The 21,976-nt window shown below is 35.4% G+C and overlaps 1 protein-coding gene across 1 annotated transcript in view; it reads left to right on the forward strand.

The window, feature by feature from the left end:
- The window catches only part of LOC139696610 (salivary peroxidase/catechol oxidase-like), a 50,708-nt gene that overhangs the window by 25,156 nt on the left and 3,576 nt on the right, over positions 1-21,976 (forward strand). Inside the window, exons 3-15 of the mRNA XM_071595417.1 lie at positions 374-655; positions 2,686-2,789; positions 3,545-3,685; positions 5,925-6,095; positions 6,896-7,060; positions 7,829-8,053; positions 11,221-11,348; positions 12,919-13,032; positions 13,284-13,419; positions 16,249-16,376; positions 16,477-16,691; positions 20,356-20,525; positions 21,526-21,634. Of these exons, the coding sequence (XP_071451518.1) occupies positions 374-655; positions 2,686-2,789; positions 3,545-3,685; positions 5,925-6,095; positions 6,896-7,060; positions 7,829-8,053; positions 11,221-11,348; positions 12,919-13,032; positions 13,284-13,419; positions 16,249-16,376; positions 16,477-16,691; positions 20,356-20,525; positions 21,526-21,634 (2,088 nt within the window). The remainder of the gene's footprint in view (positions 1-373; positions 656-2,685; positions 2,790-3,544; positions 3,686-5,924; positions 6,096-6,895; positions 7,061-7,828; positions 8,054-11,220; positions 11,349-12,918; positions 13,033-13,283; positions 13,420-16,248; positions 16,377-16,476; positions 16,692-20,355; positions 20,526-21,525; positions 21,635-21,976) is intronic.

Consider the following 21,976-nt stretch of genomic DNA (forward strand, 5'->3'; position numbering starts at 1 on the left):
TAGGCTTTGGATTGACCTTAAAAACTATTACAAATCACCTTGGTATCCAGAGCAAACTTTTAATATTCATCAATATCCAATCAGTTTACCAAGTTGAATTCGGTGCATTCATTATTCCTCATATTTTGATTTTATTGAAGAGAAATAAAAGAACATGCACATTAAAACAGATGTAAACTCAGAAAGCCCCAAATTTTCAAGCCTATTATGAACAGCAGTGAACAGTAAAAGAAGCAAATAAGTCATGTAGTATGTAGCTTTCTACTAACATCATATTTTAATACATACCTAGTATGTATGGATATTTCGCAAAACCCGCACCTAATTTCTGAAAGATCTCACACATTCCAACATGCTCTAATTCATTCTACAGTGTTGACAAAGGTTCTGAAGGAAGAGAAGATGATGGGGACTACGGAGATCATCCATTAAACCACAAACCTCACAATGGGGGGCATGACAGAGATGCACAGGTAGATTTTGATGATGCTGTCACGCTGTGCATACCATATACAGCAGTGGATGATGCCTTCGACAAAGCAAGGCGGGTCACAAACCTACGTTCACCCTACTCCCCCCATCGACCCATTGACAATGGTCAAATTGCTTTGCTAGGGGAAACCCTCCTGGAAACATCTAGGATATTATCTAGAGAGTGAGTATATCATTCTACTTTCCTAAATTATTTTGAAAAACAAAGTTTTAACTGCCATAGTCCTTAGCCATGAGTTTACAGAAAAATCAATAGCAAAAGCCAACTATCAAGAAAAAATTACTGGAGTTAAAATTGCATGGCATAAAACAAATAGCCTTAATATTTAGCACATCAATGATCATAGTCTTTCATTGAAGATGATGACAACAGTAGGAGTAGAATGAATGGCATATTTTTATAGGATATTGAAATATTAATGAACTGTAAAATATATAGTACAATGTTGAGCAATGGACCTTGGATAATTATTAAAATATTAAAATTAATTTTTTCTCACTGCTGGATACCAAAAAACTACTAAAGCAAGAGATAAGCTCTATAATAATTATTTTATTCACTAAATTAAGTTAGCAGGCACGGAGAGGGTCACATTCAAAGAACTGCAAGAGATGCTGTGCCAGTTACTTTAACAGAGTCATCAGCTAAACTGTACTAAAATGTAGGAATTTCAGTGCGCAGATAATTCATCTTGAGTTGAACCCAGATCCCTCAATTTAATGCACATTAGTGGAGGACTCTGCAAAAGTAAATCTCACGGCATGTCCTGTAGTTCTTTGAAATTGCCTACAGTTACTCATGACACTGAATGTACAGTAATTTGCCATAATATCTTGATCGTCTAAACCTCCCAAGAAATACCTCTTCAAATACTCAATATTTATTCATTATTCAAGCTCTGACAATGAGTTTGTGTGCCATTACAAGTTTTTCATTCACAATTGCAGAGAGTTAACCATTAAGTTGTGTATCAATGCAACAATTTCAGAGTTTTAAAATCATTCATCTTGACCGGAATTCGAACCCGGATCCCTAGATGACCAGCCGAGTGCTTTAGCCAGTTAATCTATCGAGGCATCCTCTTAAACTCTGAAATTTTGAGGGCTTTTAAAGGAACAAGATGTTATGACAATGAAGTTACTGTTGCGGCATCTCCCGCAGTTTCTTGGGATTTGTTAAAGGTAAAAACAGCCTACGTGTTTAAAGTTGGCATTTAACTCGTGAACCGTGGCGCATTGCACACGACTACAAATGCCTGTGACATTTTAAGTATGGTATTTCATCACAGCATCTTGTTCCTTCCTTTCCCCATTCCTGTCTCCATTCCCTCCACCTTCAACCTACTTATGGCCACCATCGACCTTACTTCCCTCTATACCACTATTCCTCATGCATAAGCCTTATCCTCTCTCCAACATTATCTTGCTCTACACCCCCCACCCCAGCGCCCTTTGACTGAATTTCTCCTCAATCTAGCCACTTTTGTCCTGACAAAAAACGTATTTTAGTTCCAAAATTGTTTCTATGTAGAAACCAAAGGCACAGCAATGGGAGCGAGGATGGTGCCATCACACGCCAATCTCTTCATGGGCCACCTAGAAGAGACTTTCCTTTTACAGCAACCCCTCCATCTCTTTTCCGGGTCCACTACATAGACGACATTTTTATTCTCTGGACACACTGCTCTTGAGTCCCTCAACAATTTCTTATCAGCCTTAAATTCTTCTTCAACAGTTAAATCACTCCTTCCATTTCAGACTCCGCCATCACCTTTCTTGACACAGACATCTCACATCACAATAACTAATTCACCACTTCAGTGCATTTCAAAGCCACTAACCATCAGCAATACCTACACTTCACCAGCTGTCAGTCACCCTTCTCAAAACAAACGTATGATTCCTAACTCTCTCTCTATCCGTGGACACTGGATTTGCAACACCACAGCCACCCTCAACAAAAACCTACACAATCTACTCCATGCACTCCACAAACAAGGTTCCCTAGAAAAGCTCCTACAGAATAAAATCCACCACTCCATCCGACCTCACACACCACAGAAAAACAACCCCACATCTGACACAGAAATCAACCTTTGCACCACCTATTTCCCCAGCTCCCACAGACTGAAAACCTTTCTTTCTAGGAATATGCAAATGACCTTTATTTATTGGAAAAATATTACTTTTCAGATACGAACTGACGAAGGAAGAAATGTGGGAGGTCCTTCCAAGGATAAACACACTAAAAACAAAAATTGCTGCTTTTTGTCCTCGATTTCTACAAACAAGGGCAGGTACGAAGTGATAATTGTAAAATACACATAACCGGAGGGTATATATAATATGGCTACTGGCAGGAGGGTCCTAGGTTGGAATCCTGGGTTTAGATGAGGATATCCAAATTCTTCGGAGTAATCGATCTAACGCTCCAGCAATGCAATATCCTGGGCACCAGAACTTCATTAGGAAATGGCAGGTGCCACAAGGAAGAGAATCATCCAGAATTCATCGATAACTTGGACAAGAGAGTTTCACACGTCATTAGGCTTAGTTTGGGTCATCCTCACCATTTCACAAGAACCAATCTTCGGATTGATTGCTAAGATTTTTACATTTAAACAAGCACACAAAATGATTCCATCAGCTCGCTAGTCAAAGAATAAAACTATGAAGTCATATTTATAACTGGTTAAGCCTAACTAATTACCTGATTAACTGAATAACTGATTTTCAGGGGGGAAAAATGCTTTCTTGGAAGCTAATACTTTGCTAGCATCCATTAAGACATTAATAATTACTGAGCTCACACTCTAGTTAAGGTGTAACATCAATAAACTGACCTTCCTTTGATAGTGTTTAAATAATATTCTTCCCAATCGTAAGAATTTCTCAACATTGGTGGTAATATTTAATTTTCCGTTTTAAATGGGTTCACCTCGAAATAGCAGAATACAAAACTATTACTAAAAAATTAGCCAAAAAACATATCATAAATATAATTACCTGACACACCCACATGGATGATATTGACTTTGACCTTCTATTGCAGCTGGAAGAACATGTGACAATCCAGGACCTTTTGGAGGTCGTTTCCGCATGCATGATGGCTCATGCAATAACCTGGCCCATCCCACATGGGGCTCAGCACGTGTGGCATTTAGGAGGTTCTTACCTCCTGATTATGCTGATGGTGAGATGATTATCATCATTAATACCTATAATCAAAATGGAGAATTTTTATATAGGAAGTATAAATAACATGACTTTAATTTCAGTACACTTAAAAGGCAATATCCAATATTATGAACAGGTGAATTTGATACACTACCCCTTGTGTTATGACAGCAACAAATATTCAATTATTTAAAATTCACCCTCAATCATTTCCACGGCTCAATAAACTTACTATTACTATTACTTACTATCTTAGTAAAGATAAATTTCACACACAAATTGTAATTCAATTATTACAATCACATTTACAATTCACAATTTACAGTTCACAATTATTGAAAAAATTTATTTTGTGGAAATAGCATAATTTTTAAGATTAGAAATTGAAATTACTGTTTGAAATGACATTGAAATACGAGGGTCATCCGGAAAGTAGTACCCGTTCGTGAAATAAAAAGACTAAAGTAAATATTAACAAACATAAAAAATTTTATTTGAAAGAGGATACTTTAAACTACTTCTCAACATAATCTCCAAGCAAATTAAGGCATTTGTCATAACGTGTGACAAGTTTCTGTATTCCTGCTGCATAGTCCTTCGCCGCCAGCTCATTGAGATACGCGAGGGACCCATCTTGCACAAATTTTTGCATAATGCAGATGGTGTTTAACAATTTCATGAACAATTGTTCGAGAAACATTGGGAAAATGCTCACAGATGTCATCAATTGTGACGCGCCGATCGTTCCTCACGAATTCGTCAACTGAGCTCACCAGTTGGTCTGTAATGACAGACGGTCTCCCCGAACGCTCATCGTCGTGTGTGTTCCCCCTCCCCATGTTGAAGTTGCGACACCACCGCCGAACAGACGACTCGTCCATTACATTGTCTCCATACACCTCCTTTAATTGGCGATGAATATCACATGGGCGAACGTTTCTTGCATTGAGGAATTTAATCACTGCCCTCACTTCACAACTGGCGGCGTTCTCAATTTTTTTAAACATTGTAAACAATCACAGAAACAACACAGGCAATGCTAGCGTCACGCAACTTGGCTCAGAGAAGGCAGACAAGCCACTGAAGCTATCTGACCTCGTCCAGCGGCTACTCGCGTCGTCAGCACTTCATGCGGCACGAACGGGTACTACTTTCCGGATGACCCTCGTACATTTCAAAGAAAGTATTTGCAACACCATTTGCAACAAATTCCCATTATTAACAAATAAATTTAATTTAAAATTTAATTACCAAAATTCAATATAGCTGCTACATTATTCTCCACATGTTCAATAACAGAAATCTATGAAAATTGTTATACATTTTTAATCAATACCATTGCTAAAATCGCAACTAATTATTTTTCCCTATAGACCCTATGTAACCCTTTTGAGTTCCTTCCTGGAAATCGTTAATGCCAACATTTTATAAGCCTTACAATATATTCAATTATTTTCACTCTTTCAAAATATGATAAGCTCCACAACTAATACTGATAAATTAAGACTGAACCCAACAAATTAATTAGGCATTCATTCCAAATAGTTGTTCACTCATTCAAAACATTTTATTTTCCAGTAACTGTGGTATCTATTTCAATCTAGAATTAAAATTGGAACTAAAGTAGAAAGTTAAAAAAGCTTGTAGATTAGGGTTCAACAAAGACTTAAAGCTAACATTATTTTCTCGACCCCAACTCTATAGTGGAGGTCAAAAATGGCTTTTAAATTGCAGTGTTTATTTTACCCACCCTCCATTTATTTAAAGACCAAAAGAAAAAAGTCTAAACACTAACCAGATATATTATATAAAAGTAATTTATTATCCTTTTTAAGAGAAATTGTTCGGTATTCTTCTCATTTATGACCCATATTATTTATCAGGTCCTAAAAAGGTTCAACTTATACAATATGAGCATAAAAATAAGTAATACTAAAAAACTTGCAACCATTTTGAAAATATATTCTGCCAAAAATAATTCCAAGATTATGGATCCAGATTACATTTTTCAACCATGGCACTATCATTTAAGTTCCTTAACAAATTAAAGGAAAACTCAAATAGACGTAATAAGTTAGCACTACTTTTCCCACAAAGAAAAATATTTGCTGTGATGGTTTGTGGGAAAAGATATTCCACGGTAGTGACCAACCAAATTGTTATTTTACAAGGTTGTAGAGCTCAAATTTTCCAGATATTTAAGTTCATAACCATAGGACTTAATAATCAATTAAATCCGTATGATGTAATGACAGGTCTGAGTATTCCAAGAGCCGGTCATGATGGGAAGCCTCTACCTAACCCACGCCTTGTCTCTGAGAAGGTACACCGAAATGAAGGCTATCATGACAACACAATGAACCTTATGTTTGTTGCATGGGGACAAATGATTGACCACGACCTTACTCTAACAGCTGAAACAAAAGGTGAGAGAATAAAACCTCATCAGAATTAAGTCTAAAGTGTAACATTATTCAATATTTCAATACTTTAATTTTGATGATTAAATGTTAATGGTTAAAAAAAATCAAATAATGCTACATAAGATATAAATTTATGGCCATCATCTTTTTATCAATCATGGAGAAAATATCCATTAATTTTAGGTGTGTGGACTGAGAGCTAAATTCTCAACAAAACCTTGATTGGAAGGATTGAATTGATTGTGGTTTGTGCATAAGTTCATGACTAGCCAATAATTTTTCCATTCCAGAATTTCCAAAATGCACATTAAAGTGATATATCAATAGCTAAACTTCAAGAAAGAACAAATTTTTAACCTGTTTTTGGAACTCCTTTCCAATTATTTCCATAATAATTGATATCTTAAGTAAATTTAGAGAATATTATTAGTATTCTCAGCTGACTGGAATGAAATAGCAGGAGTCAATTTCTCCATTAAATCAAATTTGATTTGAGTGACGAGCAATAAGAATTATTCTAAGATAGTAATATATTTGCTCAGAACTTAAGAGTGTCGGGTATCAAAACATGAATTGTGAAATTGGGTGCAGAGATTTGCAAATGTAATTGGAGGGTCTGAATTTTATTTATGCATTTCAAAAAGTGGTAAAAAATGAGATAAAATATACATTTGGCTAATCAACTGTCAATTTATAAACTACAACATTCTCACGTTATGTATCAAACTATTCTGTGACTATTCTATGAAATATGTACATCAATTTCCAACTATATTTTCTTTCTTTCTATACTTCCTTAAAAGATCAAAGAACACTAGAGGAGCCAGACTGCTGTCTAACCCCAAGGCCTCATCCCAACTGTATGCCCATTATACTGCCAAATGCAGACCCTTTCTATGGGAATTTACGCCAAAAGTGCATGCACTTTTCACGCTCCTTTGCAGGAGTTAGAGAAGACTGCAGGCTAGGTAAGAACAGTTCCATGGTACATAAGTTAAAAAACATCTTTTTCAAATAACCTATTTCCTTAATGACAAATAAGTAAATATGAGAAAATTAAACCATACCAAAACATATTTTCCTCTTTCAATGGTCCAGGTCTACTTTAAAATTATTTCAAGTCATGCACTTTAAAGGAGTTATACAATTCTGAATCAACACGACACAGTATTATTATTATAATAGAAAAAGTTAGCCATTAAATGTAATTGAAAATGACCAGAATTCAAATTTTGGACCTCAAAATTGACAATCAGTAGTGTTGACAACACCAGTAACTTACACCAGAGAGAATCTGAACACATATATACAGTGTTATATAAAGGATATTCTATTAGAATATTGTTTTAAAGAAACATTATGAATTTTAATTATAAATCTTTGAAAAGCAACGGTGCAACCCAATGTTCATTTTTGCTTCACTTGTTTAACATACTATATTCAAGAAGTTCCTTCTCCAACGTTAAGATAACCTGATGGGTTTATTCTCTGGTCTTCAAACTTCAATTCATTTTTAAAGAGATGGTAATTATTTTGAGAATGCCATATTACCTTTAAAAATATATATTACATCAATTCATTCCTTGAATAGCACATATAATGATTTTATTTTTAACTCAATAAATGTAAAAATATAATCATAGTTACTAAAAACTTTGAGAAGTTTCAGGAGTTATTAAAGCAAAAATATTTTTACATTTATAACACCAGTACAATATCTCATTCTTTATCTCTAGGTCCTCGAGTTCAATTCAACTTGTTAACATCATATATAGATGGTAACTTCATATATGGATCATCTGTACGAGTTTCTGATTCACTGAGAACACTACAAGGGGGTCTCCTAGCAACCCTCCCAATTTTCCGAAGACTTGGTCTCCGGGATCTTTTGCCCCTTAAGCTTAACTTTCCAGATGATGGCTGCATCCGACCAAACAAGGATATCTTCTGCTTTTTAGCAGGTAAAGTTCATGTCAGTAGCATGTGAAAGAGATGAGTCTAAGCAGTCAAAAGAACTGAGGGCATATATTATTAGATATTATCGAGTATTAATCCATCAATAATCTAATAATCTTAATAATAATTCTAATAATCTATCATAGTTTATATTTATCATGGTACATGAAATATGAATAATTTCTGCTAGCGAACGTTTCTATTTGGTAGCTAATCATATAAAAATATGTACTTAAGGTAAATGGTTGACAACATTAAAGGAATTTTCATTAGGAAAGCACCAATGTTCTCATTTTGTACAATACAAAAATAGCCTTAAATTACCATGTATGTATCATACCCTCAATAATTTACACTTGTATATCAATTTCCAGCCTAATTTGGACACCAAAATGTAGTGCATATCCAAATAATCAATTAAAAACAAGAAAATAAAATGCAGTTACATGAGAGCCTCTTGAGTACAAGTACTCTAAAAATTTAGGTGGATATTCAATTAAGTACATGGCAATTTAAAAACCCTAATTTCTAATTGATGGAACATAAATATACCAAAGAAAAAGCAAGCAAGAGAAAAGTTCACCTCAATTTTCAACAGAAAAATATTAGAAAAAAAAAAAGACCCTTGAATAGAAAGAAGTAAAGAATTAATATCTGAAGCAGTAGATGAGCACTCTTTAGTAAGGCAGCGAAATCTAAGCAGCCATGGATAACAGCGCATTTAAGAAAGCTTATAGAGGCAAGATGAAAATATAAGAATTCAAAAAATGAAACTGAAGAAATTTTTCATACAAAAACACAGGATCAGGTCAAATGAGAGCACCAATAGGCCAAGAAAGACAAGATAGAAAGCTGCTGACAGGAAAGGAATAACAATATAAAGAAGGGAAACAGCAAAACTGCTAATAAACAGGTATAAAAAGTAATGCAGAGAAGACAAAAACGATGCCCCACAACATCCAAGTGGCTATGGAAAGACACCAATAGAAAACGAAGACAATGGGAAGACATGAAAGGAATACGTTGAATTGCTCTACCAAGGGGCCCATACCACTTGAGGGTGACCTAATTAAAGAAGAAATCTTGGCAGAAAAAAATAGATGGCAATTGAAAATACTGAGAAGTGGATTCAACAGAGCCATGAAAGACCTGAAGAAAAACAAGGCACCAGGAGTTGAATTAAGAAATGGAGAAGTAATGAAGGCACTTGAAGATCAAAGCAAGTAATACCATCTTTGGGATGATCAAAGATAGCTACAACAGTGTGAAATTTCCAGAGGACTTTGAGAAGAGAGAGATAATTTCAATACCAAATTAACCATGAATGGATAAATGTAAAGAACATATAACATTAAGCCTGATACCTAACATATCAAAAATACTTACTCTGATAATTATTTGAAGAAATATAGAAGAAAGCCCCTTGGAAAACCAATTTGGATTCAGGAAAAGTTGAAGAGTAAGAGAATCAATACTCAGCTTGAGAGTACTGGCCAACAATATGGTACATGAAAACAAGTCATTATATGAGGTATTTGAGGACTTAGAGAAGGCCTTCGATAATGTGACCGAGACAAGATGCTCAAGATACTAAAAGCTTGGAATGCACTACAACAATAGAAGAATAATTCATCCCCCAAACAAAATCAGGTAACAATGATGCAAATTAAAAATGAAAGGAAAATAAAGCCTAAATAAATAAAGGGGTTAAGACAAGGATGCTATCTCTCACCAGCACTAATGAACTTATTCACCCTTGGGGAACATTGTTGGCTTAAATAAACTCAAAATAAATATTCCTTTTTGCCCAGCAATTCTTTTGAACACCTGTTATCCCCTAAGCATAAAATTATTAACTGCAAGATGCATTGTGGTCTCTAAACCATTCTGATGAGTTTCAAATCTAACATTTTTTTAAACTTTCTTTATAGGAAATAGGATTATAAGATTATTTTAGTTTACATGTGAAAACACTCTTATGCCTAGAAGATTTCTAGATCTGCTACTGTACACACTAAAGCTTTTAGATGTCTTTCACCAACCAATAGAGCCACTCTTGGCAGAGGTGAGAGACATCTCATCCTTAGAATTAGCTATCCCTTCCTGAAAGGGATCATGAAATATGTGCCATACAGTTAAATACAAAATGATGGAAGAGAGCCAAAATTTGTTGATGGTTCATCCACATCCCACCCCAAAACTCTCACTGTACTGACACAGAAGTCTAACCATTGGAAGTCTGTCTTAGTACGAGGGTCATCCGGAAAGTAGTACCCGTTCGTGAAATAAAGACACAAAAGTAAATATTAACAAACATAAAAAATTTTATTTGAAAGAGGATACTTTAAACTACTTCTCAACATAATCTCCAAGCAAATTAAGGCATTTGTCATAACGTGTGACAAGTTTCTGTATTCCTGCTGCATAGTCCTTCGCCGCCAGCTCATTGAGATACGCGAGGGACCCATCTTGCACAAATTTTTGCATAATGCAGATGGTGTTTAACAATTTCATGAACAATTGTTCGAGAAACATTGGGAAAATGCTCACAGATGTCATCAATTGTGACGCGCCGATCGTTCCTCACGAATTCGTCAACTGAGCTCACCAGTTGGTCTGTAATGACAGACGGTCTCTCCGAACGCTCATCGTCGTGTGTGTTCCCCCTCCCCATGTTGAAGTTGCGACACCACCGCCGAACAGACGACTCGTCCATTACATTGTCTCCATACACCTCCTTTAATTGGCGATGAATATCACATGGGCGAACGTTTCTTGCATTGAGGAATTTAATCACTGCCCTCACTTCACAACTGGCGGCGTTCTCAATTTTTTTAAACATTGTAAACAATCACAGAAACAACACAGGCAATGCTAGCGTCACGCAACTTGGCTCAGAGAAGGCAGACAAGCCACTGAAGCTATCTGACCTCGTCCAGCGGCTACTCGCGTCGTCAGCACTTCATGCGGCACGAACGGGTACTACTTTCCGGATGACCCTCGTATTTTACAAATTAAGTAGCGTTCCACTTGGTCAACTGCATTACAGTGACCTTGTTTGTAGAATGGAGTATATATATGTAAATATGGAATATATATATGTAAAAGAGTCATGAAATTATGACACTACTTCACGAGTGTAATTTCTATTTTTCTCCTTTTCATTTACAAGGTGATGACAGAGTGAACGAGCAACTGGTTTTGGCAGTCTTGCACACCATGTTTGTGCGAGAACATAATAGAATGGCCACAGAACTTTCAAAAATTAATCCGCACTGGGATGATGAGAGGCTATATCAGGTATGAGCACACTTCTTTGAAAATCTTCATCATGAGAATGACTTGGAAACTACTGGATTCAAAATGCCAGAAATGTGAATTCAAAGTGTGTGATTTCAGTCACCTTTGTCATAAACCGAAGTATAAGATAGATTCTGAAAGCTTCATATATCATATTTGACAGCATATAGAATGCACTTTTTCCCCTTAAAATATGGGTTGCCTCTTATGCTCTGGTAATCACAATTATGAGTTGAAATAAAAGTTTAAAACTTCTAGTTTATTCATGTATTAATATACATTTTTAAGTATTCTATCAAATTTTGTCTTCTTTGTTAAAGAATGTTTTCAAATCTTTCAATAATTTTTTCTGTGCTGTAAAACTAAAAAGTTGCATTGTATATTTTTTTCTTCAATCTGAAAGAGAGAGCATTCAAGTGAAATGATTTCAGATTGATAGACATAGAGTTATGATCTCTCCAATGTGCACATGCATGTGACATTTGATTCAGCAAAAGCTGATGAAATCGTGTATTCCATTGCATGAATTAATGTGAATATTGAAAACTCTCAACTTTAAGCCAAGCATCCTTGCTTGGCTTAACTCTTGCAGTAAATCCACATTCTTTGTTACTGAATGAGTTGTAGTAAAGTACTATCAGCCATATCCGACTCTTATAGGCAAGTTTATCATTCAAAATTTGGGGGGTGATGAAGTAGCCAGAACGACCATTGCTGGATGACCATAAACTTAAGCACATGCCCAATCATGGATAATAGCAATGACCGATTGTACACATCAATGAAATTATACAAACAGCAGGGTATTGTAACTTGGTTTTCCATTATTGGAATGCATTTTCAAATAAAGCATGTTTTAACAAATCATCAAATTTATTTTATGTTAGATTTCATGGCAGAGTATGGCTCAAAAACAATACAAGTTATGCTAAGATACTCTATTCAAGCTATGAGTGATTATGCATACAAAATAACACAGAAATGGCAGCAAAGAGGAATTTTGGATGGCTGCAACAGGCAACAAGATTAAAACTTGGCAAAGACAGGAAGAGGAATATCTCTTTTGACTTCACTGATATCAGTTTTTTAAGATTATCAATGTCTATTATTTATTCAAAGAAACTGAAGGAGGTGCCGCAACAGTAACTTTGTATAAAATCATCCACTGGTGCACATTACAATACAACGATTTCAAAGATTAAAATTCATTCACCTGGACCAGGATCTTGGTCAAAGCGAATGATTTTTGCACTTTGAAATTGTCTTTCATGCATGTAATTTATGACATAAATCAGAAACACCCATCTAAAAGTGCCTCACTCAGAGTTCCTTGCGAGAATTTATATTCAGAGCATAAGCTTAGTCAAAGTTGTGAAGCATTTAAAAACATGCCATGACCATATATTGTACATACCTGCCTCAAACTAATGAGGTCACTGAGGTTAGACTCAAGTGAAGCAATAAAATGAAAAAATCATACATAATAGACAGCGCCTCTAAATAATGTTTATTATGTCATTATACACCCACATTGTTTATGCTGCTATCTATTTTTTACTGTCTTTAACAGGAAACTCGACATATAATGGCAGCAATTGTTCAACACATCACATACAAAGAATTCCTTCCACTACTCTTGGGAAAAGATACTGTAAAAGCATTTGGTCTGAATCTTTTGGATGAGGTAAGTGCCCACTTCAATAACCATATTTCAAAAGAAGAAAATGCATGATTACTTTGATGCATATTCCACAGCTATTACCGACTCAAAATGTCCCTTTACTATGTGAAAATCCATTAAAGAAGATCCTTTTGGTAACTGTAATGTGTTGTCAACCGGGATTCAGTGGAAATAATAAGCTTAATTGAAAAATTTTAATATTTTTACACCCAATATTGCCCACATGTTCTATTCTTTCAACGTTTCTTTATTAGGGGTATTCCGATGCTTATGATGAGACAGTGGATGCAACAGTCACGGCTTCCTTCATAACAGCTGCATTCCGATTTGGACACTCTCTACTTCCTAGCACGGTCGAACGATGGAGTGCAGCCTCAAACAGCTACATTGGTGAGTATCAACTCATTTATCAAATTCATATGCTTTTGCACAGCACAAAAATTTGATGTAGATCACTATCACACTACATGTATGCTGTCATTTCTGCATAATCTGCCAATGCCTCACACACACTTTTAACGTGTATTTTCAAGGTTCCTAATGTTTAAATAATCTGAAAATAAATACATCAATCATATAACTACCATTTACAATAACCCTATTAGACAAAGAGAAGTTCCACATAATGCCTGATACCCATCCACAGTAAATGTATTAACTATCAAGACCTTGGGCTCCTACTATCTCCATCCATATGTATTCCATTCATAGTAACATATATGAAACAACTCTTGTCAGACTTCCTGGCAAATTCTCACTACCAAAGCTACCATATAAGAACCCACCCAGTTAAACCTTATCATTTCAATCAAACCAAAGCTGCAAGTCCAGAACCAAAGTCAATGGGACTAAACCTATATAAATTACCACAGAAATAAAAGACATAACTTGGTTTAAAAGACAAATAAAAACTTTCTTAACTGAGAAAAATCACAATAGCATGTCTGAATTTATTAATGATAAAATATGACATGTATGTGTTAAATGTAACTTATGTACATAGCCCAGGTACATATGATAAATATGCATTTTTTTTCTCTAGACATATATGAATGCTTCTCTGAACAGATATTTTTTATGATATGACCTATATTGCTGTTGTACACCAATCCTTGGGCAAATAAAATTATTATTATAACAACTAACCTGGTACATCAGATTTCAAATTTTAGAATAATGAATTATAAACCAGTTACCAACACAGGGATTTATTTGATACGTTAGAGATAGATGTCACCTAATACCAAGCCTAATGGCTAGCAGAATTTAAACATCAGAGTAAAGGAGCCAGTTCCTTGCTCTAGGCCCCAGTGGTTTCGCAGCAATATCTTGGCTTGCATAAAAATCACATGGATTGGAAGAAGCTGAGGGTGTTCAGAAGCATCACCCAGAATTGAACCAAGGCCCTCCAGTCAGTGGTCCAATTCTCAACCTACTACACTATTACACCCCTAAAAATTACTATTTTATTCAAAAAGTATATTTACTTTGCCTAGAGTGGCCTATGGAGCTTTTTGGGTTAGTCTGGCATATAATGCACCGGCTTGCTTAAATGAGTTCCACCATAGGTTTTGCAAGCTCTATCAGTCCAACCTCAGGGAACTCGATGACAGGCCAAGGCTTCTCAGGATACTAGAAACCACCGATACCATCTGCAAAACAAAAATATTTACGAATTTCATTTATTGCCTAAGAAAGTAAAAGGTAATATTTTCCTCCATTTGTAAGTATTTTGTTTTCATTCACAAACCATTGGGATCGTAGTGTGCCACAACTTCAGCTAAGAATACAGTTCAAATGTTTGAAGTATCTACTTTTTTAGAAAGAGCTTTAGAAAGTTTTATTCCCAAGAGTTCAGGAATGACAACATTGATTTGATTATTTTCCACACAATTTTATTCAATGCAAAAGAACCTATGTTTCATTGTTTAGTAACATCTACAAGTGATTAATGAGTAGCCAGACATTATATATGAAAAGGATAATAGGAAACAACAAATCACCAATGCTCAAGTACATGGGCATAATACTCAACCAAGTGTTGATGTACATTTGTTCTGCTACTCTTCTGCTATTTATAGTAAGTCCTCCTTTCATGAGGCCACAAAAATTTACCTAAAAAACTACCTACCACCAAGCATCAAATCTGCTTCTTCTAGGGGTACATTTAAGAAACATCTCAAGCATTTTCTGATAGATAAATGCTATTATAGTGTGGAAGAGTTTCTGGAGCCTTTGGAACACTGAAACAGCTGATTGTTTGTTCTCTGACTTGTCATATATTTTACTTTCTAAAGTCCTGCGACCAATAAACATTATTAATATTATTATTATTATTATTAAAGACGGCTTTGGAGAAGGGGGGGAGGTCGGTGGTGGTGGAAGGGGAGATATATGAAATCCAGCACAAAAATAATTGGGTTAATAATTGGATCAGCTATCCTGTGGTTTAAGTGCCTTGCCATGCTGAGGATGGGAGAGGAATATAAAGAGTCATTTAAAACAAAAATAATCTCTCGGGCAAGCTTTTGAAATTTTCAAATAGCTCCCAAAATCACTTGATATTGTTATTATTACCATTAACCAAGCTAACAACGTCATTCAATCATGCAACAGCTCAAGAAGGTCGTTGGACACCATCATCATATTACAATACTTAACTGTACCGGACTACTAATAGTTAATTTACATATTCCAAGTGAATGGATCAGATTTTATCATCAATTACATAATTTATGCGATATGCATATTTTGATGTGTGCGCAGAGTCATAGAATGTGATGGAATGTAATACATATTTTACAATCACTCCAATATATTTATAGACATATTCCCTATATAGATTTAAAAAAAGGCTTTTTATTGAAATTTTTTCACTCTGATACACAGTTATCAATTTAATGAAAATAGAATCATGTACTGTGGAAAATTTTGGAGAATATTTTCATAAAATCTTGTCCTGTCAACTTGTGTTGACAAACAAAACATCTCCCATGGGTATATGCAGAGTAAATAGTATAAACACACATCATCTCTCATTGATTAACATCCAGCGCTACATTATTATTGTCTGTGCCTTCCTGCACTCATTTTGATTCACCCCCATATATTTTTATCAATAATTTACCATTAATGAATAAATATAAAGGCAGAATGGACTTAGAATAGACAATTCACTCCAATTTCTCTATAATCAGCACCATAATGTATCTTTTGCAGGATCACAGAGACTAAGTGAGATGCTGAGACAACCATTTGACCTCTATAAGCCAGGACGCTATGATGAATACATTGTGGGTCTCTCCAACCAGGTTGCGCAAGCTATGGATGATGCAGTCACACAGGAGGTGCCTATCCATAATTTAAAACCATGCTTCTTTAATACTATGTACTCACAAGAAATTAAAAAGAAAAAAATTATTTATATACCGCAACATATCTTTTTAGGTGACAAATCATCTGTTTGAAAAGCCAAACCGACAATTTGGGATGGATTTGGCATCTGTTAATGTTCAACGAGCGAGGGAGCATGGGGTGCCATCATTTTCTTCATTTCGCACTCACTTCTGTGGTTTGGATGCTATGCCAACAAGTTGGCAGAGTATGATGGCATCAGGGATGATGCCCAACCGAACAGCACAGCGTTACAATGGAGTATTTAGGTACGCAAAGCACACACATTCATACCCGTAATTTGAGTGATTATTAAGTAATCTACCGGTTAAGGTAGGTATGCATGGACACAGCTACTAAATAAATATTTTGTGACTCCTAACAAAACACAAAATCCAGCATCCTACTCTACATCAGGTCCCTCTTCATCTCCGAGTACTTTCTTCCTCCCTTCATCCCATTCAACATCCCTATCCTGTTCCTACCCTTTCCTCATTTGCCTAACGTTCTCCCCGCTATTACAGTCTTCAACATCCCACTGCCGGTCAGTACCCCCTTCATCCACTTTTCCTGCCTCCATAAGATTTCTCCCAGCAAACCCCTCTCCTCACCCACCATACCTAGTACATCCTCATTTGTTTTCCTTTTGGTCCATTTTACCTTCCCCATTCTTCTCCACATCCTCATTTCAAAAGTCTCCAATCTACTTCTACCATTCTGCTTAAGTGACCACGTTTCCACGCCTCACGTAACAGGTGGAGGAGGGGGAGGATGAGAGTCCTTAAATTCCCAAAAAAATTTGGTACCTAAAGACAAAATCTATGCATTGAAAGCAGTTCTATCCTAAATAAATACAATTGTGTGGAAAATTACCAGCTATCCTCTTGCTTTCAATATTATTTTTCATGTAGTTAAGCCATGAAGTCTATAGTGGTTCAATTTGTACATTATAATTAATATTATTGAGAAATTACTTTTTTCCTGGGAAAGTCATAATAAAGATTAAATATGCTACATTTGCATAGTATTTTAGAGGAAACCAATCATAGTAGTATGGATATTAGAAGAATAATAGCATTAATGTAAGAAGCATTTACAAGAGAAATGGAATCAACGATAGGGACACTTGAGTAAAGACTCAAGTGTGCCTATTTTGTTTCAAGGCTTTTGAGATGGAGTGTGGCAAAGAATAATAAAAATAAGTTGGACAGAGAGGAAGATGATGCTAACATATTTTATACTGAGGATATTTTGCAGTACGTTAGTAAAGGTTCAGGAGTGCAGTACTGTGTAGTGCCTGGGTCCAATGAAAACCTGCACTATGCTGGTGGATTACAAATGATATTAGTTATCATAAATGTTTGTAGAGTGGAGTCAAAAGTCTTATCTTGCAATTTTGCATGCACTACACCTGAGTTTTATTAATTACTGGTGCATACTATCTCCGAAAATTCCCCACTTAAGCTGTCACTCACAAATAGAGTACTCTGTATGATTATATTCCATAGCTTTATTGTCTTCTTAATTTTCTCGCTTGACATTTATTTTGCCATATTTTTTCTAACACTTTCCTCATTTTGAAATTGTGTGCTGTCCTTGGATTAGAATTTCACTCCCATAATCTTCAATGGTACTGTCCTTATCTCATCATTAATTGAAATGCTACCTCATGATTCCATAAGCTGTCAACTTATACTTGAATGAAGTTTAGTAGCACTTACAGGCGAAGTTCTTTCATTCATTCTTCTCTTGACTTTAGGGCACATTTTATTGATTCTTTCATAATATTCCTCTTCTTGAATAAGAATTTTCTATCCAACCACATAATATAGTTGATCTACATATTATAGTCCCCTTTCAACAAGATTTCTTTATCCTGAAGTTTTCTTAAAAGCTCCTCCTCTTTTCTCTTCAATATATTTCAACCATTTGTGGTTCTCATGATTCAGTTCTCAAAATAGTATTTTCTATAATTCTAGTTTCACTGTGGGGCCCTCCCCCCCATCAATATACCTGTCACTGGTTAATGATGCTATCTACTTGAAATTGGCACCACATCAGTAGAATATGTTCACCATGGCCCATGGTTAAATTTTGCAGTCCATTTGAAATCTTCTAATTCCCTAAATGTCTTTCACATGGCACACCATCTACAATCCTGAATATTCATTTATAAGCTCAATCATGAGAACTATTGCTCATCACTTTGAAAATATGGAAAAACATGATGTATGTAATGAAATGAAGTTGCTGACATTATCATTAGAGTTAACTCAATGAGAGAGAGTGCTTCATGGCCCGTAGAGCCAGGCATTTTTTATGTAGTGCTTTCATTCCAATTGTTTCTTTGTCCCATTGCTCAGGAAATGTCCTTCAACAAGAAAATTGCCCATCACTTACATCACCATTAACTTTGATTTGATTATAAAAATATGTATTTTATAATACTAAGTAGTTCTTTGATTCAAATTTCAAAATATACACTTTCTATTTGTAGCCTATTAAAATTTGGTAGGCTACAGTTGTATGATAAGTTTTAGATGACACAAACTGCACACTCTTACATTTCTTAGCCTTGCTCAACAAGAGTAAACCTGGCATCCCAAACTGCAATAAAATATTCTTCATTTCACATACTGTACATTCTCTCTCCTTTCGTACCACCAAACATCCCAATCCTTTTTCTACCCATACCTCACTAATCTAACGTCCTCCCCTCTATCAGTCTTCAGCATTCCATTGCCAATCACAATTCTCTCTAACTAACTTTCCTGCCTCCTTTGGGTTTCTCCCAAAAGTCCCCGTTCCACCCCCACCATGCCTAGCACTTCTTTGTTTGTTTTCCTTTCAATCCATTTCCCCTTTTCCATCCTTCTTCATAACCACATTTCAAAAGCCAATGGCTCTCTTCATCTAACACCTTGATTTGAAAACCGTATTTCCTTGCCATACAAAAACACAGGCGATATCAAAGTTTTAACTAGCCTTATCTTAAATTTCTTTCTCAAAGTCCCTCTCATTAATTCCATTCTCCTTTTGAAATCTTCAGGGCCTAATGCAATTCCTCTTCTTATGTCAGTACTACTTTGACCATCTTGGTCCAAGACACTTCCAAGACATGAACTGTTCCACCTACTCTCCACAGTTTTCACCTTCATATTTGCATCATCATTAGATTGGGGGATAAATAATTGAGGCTTCCTGTTGCCTTCCTGAATAATGCTCTCAACAAGACACCATCACTAGTATAATAGAAAACAACAGTAATCAAACAGAAGGTTGGTTTGATAGGTGAGGATAGAGCTCACCTAGTACTAAGCCCAACAGCATGTCAAATTCACTGACCTAGGTATGGAGACCAGTCCCTTTCCCTGTGCCACCTTCAGTTTCCCAGGAAGATCTAGAGCCCAAAAACTCACACAGCTTGTGCAAAATTGAGGGACCCAGAAGTGTTGCCGGAAGAAAAATTACTGCTCAGCCAAAATCATTTGTCATAGTAGCTCATCCAGATTTTGAAAATTAATGATGAATGTCTATCCTAAAGCAAGAAAAACTGAGCATACTGCTACAATTTTGTATCATGAAACCATAGCAGTATGAAAAATTATTTTTTAGTTGAGATGCTTCATTTACATGGAGATTTTCACAGTAGTAGTCTATATTCATTACAAAAATGACACCACCTTACCAGTCTGGTTTAGTCCACCACCCAGAAGATAAAGTATAATATTTGTTTTCATACAACAAAAGTCAAGGATTGGAAGTGTGGGCCTACGGTCTCTTCCCCTGTTAGGAGTTTGTGATCTTTTATCAAAGCTATTACAATTGGAATTCACCGCACTTGCTGCCAGCTACTCAATTTCATTTAGGAACCAAGTCTGCAGTACCTAATCAGCAATCCATAGCTGACTAATTTATAATTTTTATTTCCAGTAATCCAGAAGATGTGGACTTGTGGTCAGCAGGAATATCAGAGAGAAGATATTCAGGGAGTTTAGTGGGACCTACTTTTAGCTGCATCATTGCCCATACCTTTAGAAGGCTAAAAGTTGGAGATCGTTTCTGGTACGAGAATGGTGGACAGCCAGGTTCCTTCACCCCAGGTAAATTCATAATCAGATAGATGTTTAAACTTTTCTCACAATCCGGCCAGTCTTAATACCAGTCAAGGATATACACATGTTCCTTAGGAGAAGAAACGGTACCAAAAATTATTTTCTTTCTTAAATTTTTTGACAAAGGCCTTCAAATGTGCAGCCTAACCTGAATGATATTCATAACACATATAGAAACACAGAGAGCATTTAATAAATTAAAAATATAGTAACCTACTTTCATACCAAAAACAGTTCACTGAACTTATAGGATGATTTAATCTAATAATAATGAGCAAACACAGTACTTATAAATGAAGCACCATCATTTTATTTTGCTTTCATTCTGTTTTTTTATTCAAATTTCATACCAACTTAACTAAAATTTTTGATGCATTGAGATATCACTGGATCTTCTCTTAATTTGCACGTACTAATTAATCTATGAAATTCAGTGCCTGGAAATACTGCTCCATTTTCTGGCTTCTAATTTTTGGAGGTTTTCCATCAGGCATGTATCAAGGACAATTTCATAATCTGATAATGGGTTGCCACTGATTCGCAAAAGTTGATATCACTTACATGACTAATTTTGAGCATTTAATCAGCATGTTATGCTTGAACAATTACATTGGCTAATGCATCACAATGTATAATACATTCTTTCTTAACTTAACAGCTGAATAGGGCACCCTCTGCCAATGAATGTATCAAGGCTTGAATAATGAATTTTAATTTTTTTTTTAAAGTCACAGGAACATTGAAAGTAGATAGATGTAATTACCTTATAGTAATTGTAGCAGGGAACAACATGATAGGAATAAATTTTTCTCAAGTCTTATAAAAAATTGATTTTGCACCTGAACCATGGAAATCATTCAGAAAGATATCAGATTTTTAGTTTGGACATAGTAGGATGAAATAATTTAATTACACTAAAATTAAAAGGAAATAAGTTGGCTTAGAGAACAAATGCTTGGCAATAATTATTATTTTTCCCACTACGCAGGTCAACTACAGGAAATACGGAAAATAAAACTTTCCCGGCTACTGTGTGACTCTGGAGATTACATAAGGTCCATGCAAGTATATGCATTGCTGCTACCAGATTATGAAAAGTGAGTGATATAAAATTAAACACTTTCATTCATCACTTTTTACCAAGATTTTAATATTTTTAAAAGTCCTTCAAATAAACCAGGGATTACAGCAATAATTATAATAGGGTAAACCTAGATGTGGGAATAAGTGAATATTTTAAATAAGGGAATGTTTTAAAATGTCCCATGCCAGTGAATATATAATTAAATTTTCATTTCTGAGTGCATAAAATTGTATACTTAATGTAAACACAATGAAGAGCTTAGCTCTTACTAGTTTTTGGGTAAAATTTAATCAATTAGAGTGAAACCTTGAACTTGCAAACCCCAGATTTACAAAATCCTAAAATTTACCCCAAT

The sequence above is a fragment of the Hetaerina americana genome, unplaced genomic scaffold (assembly GCF_022747635.1).
Source record: "Hetaerina americana unplaced genomic scaffold, ioHetAmer1.1.p SCAF_7, whole genome shotgun sequence".
NCBI lineage: Eukaryota > Metazoa > Arthropoda > Insecta > Odonata > Calopterygidae > Hetaerina > Hetaerina americana.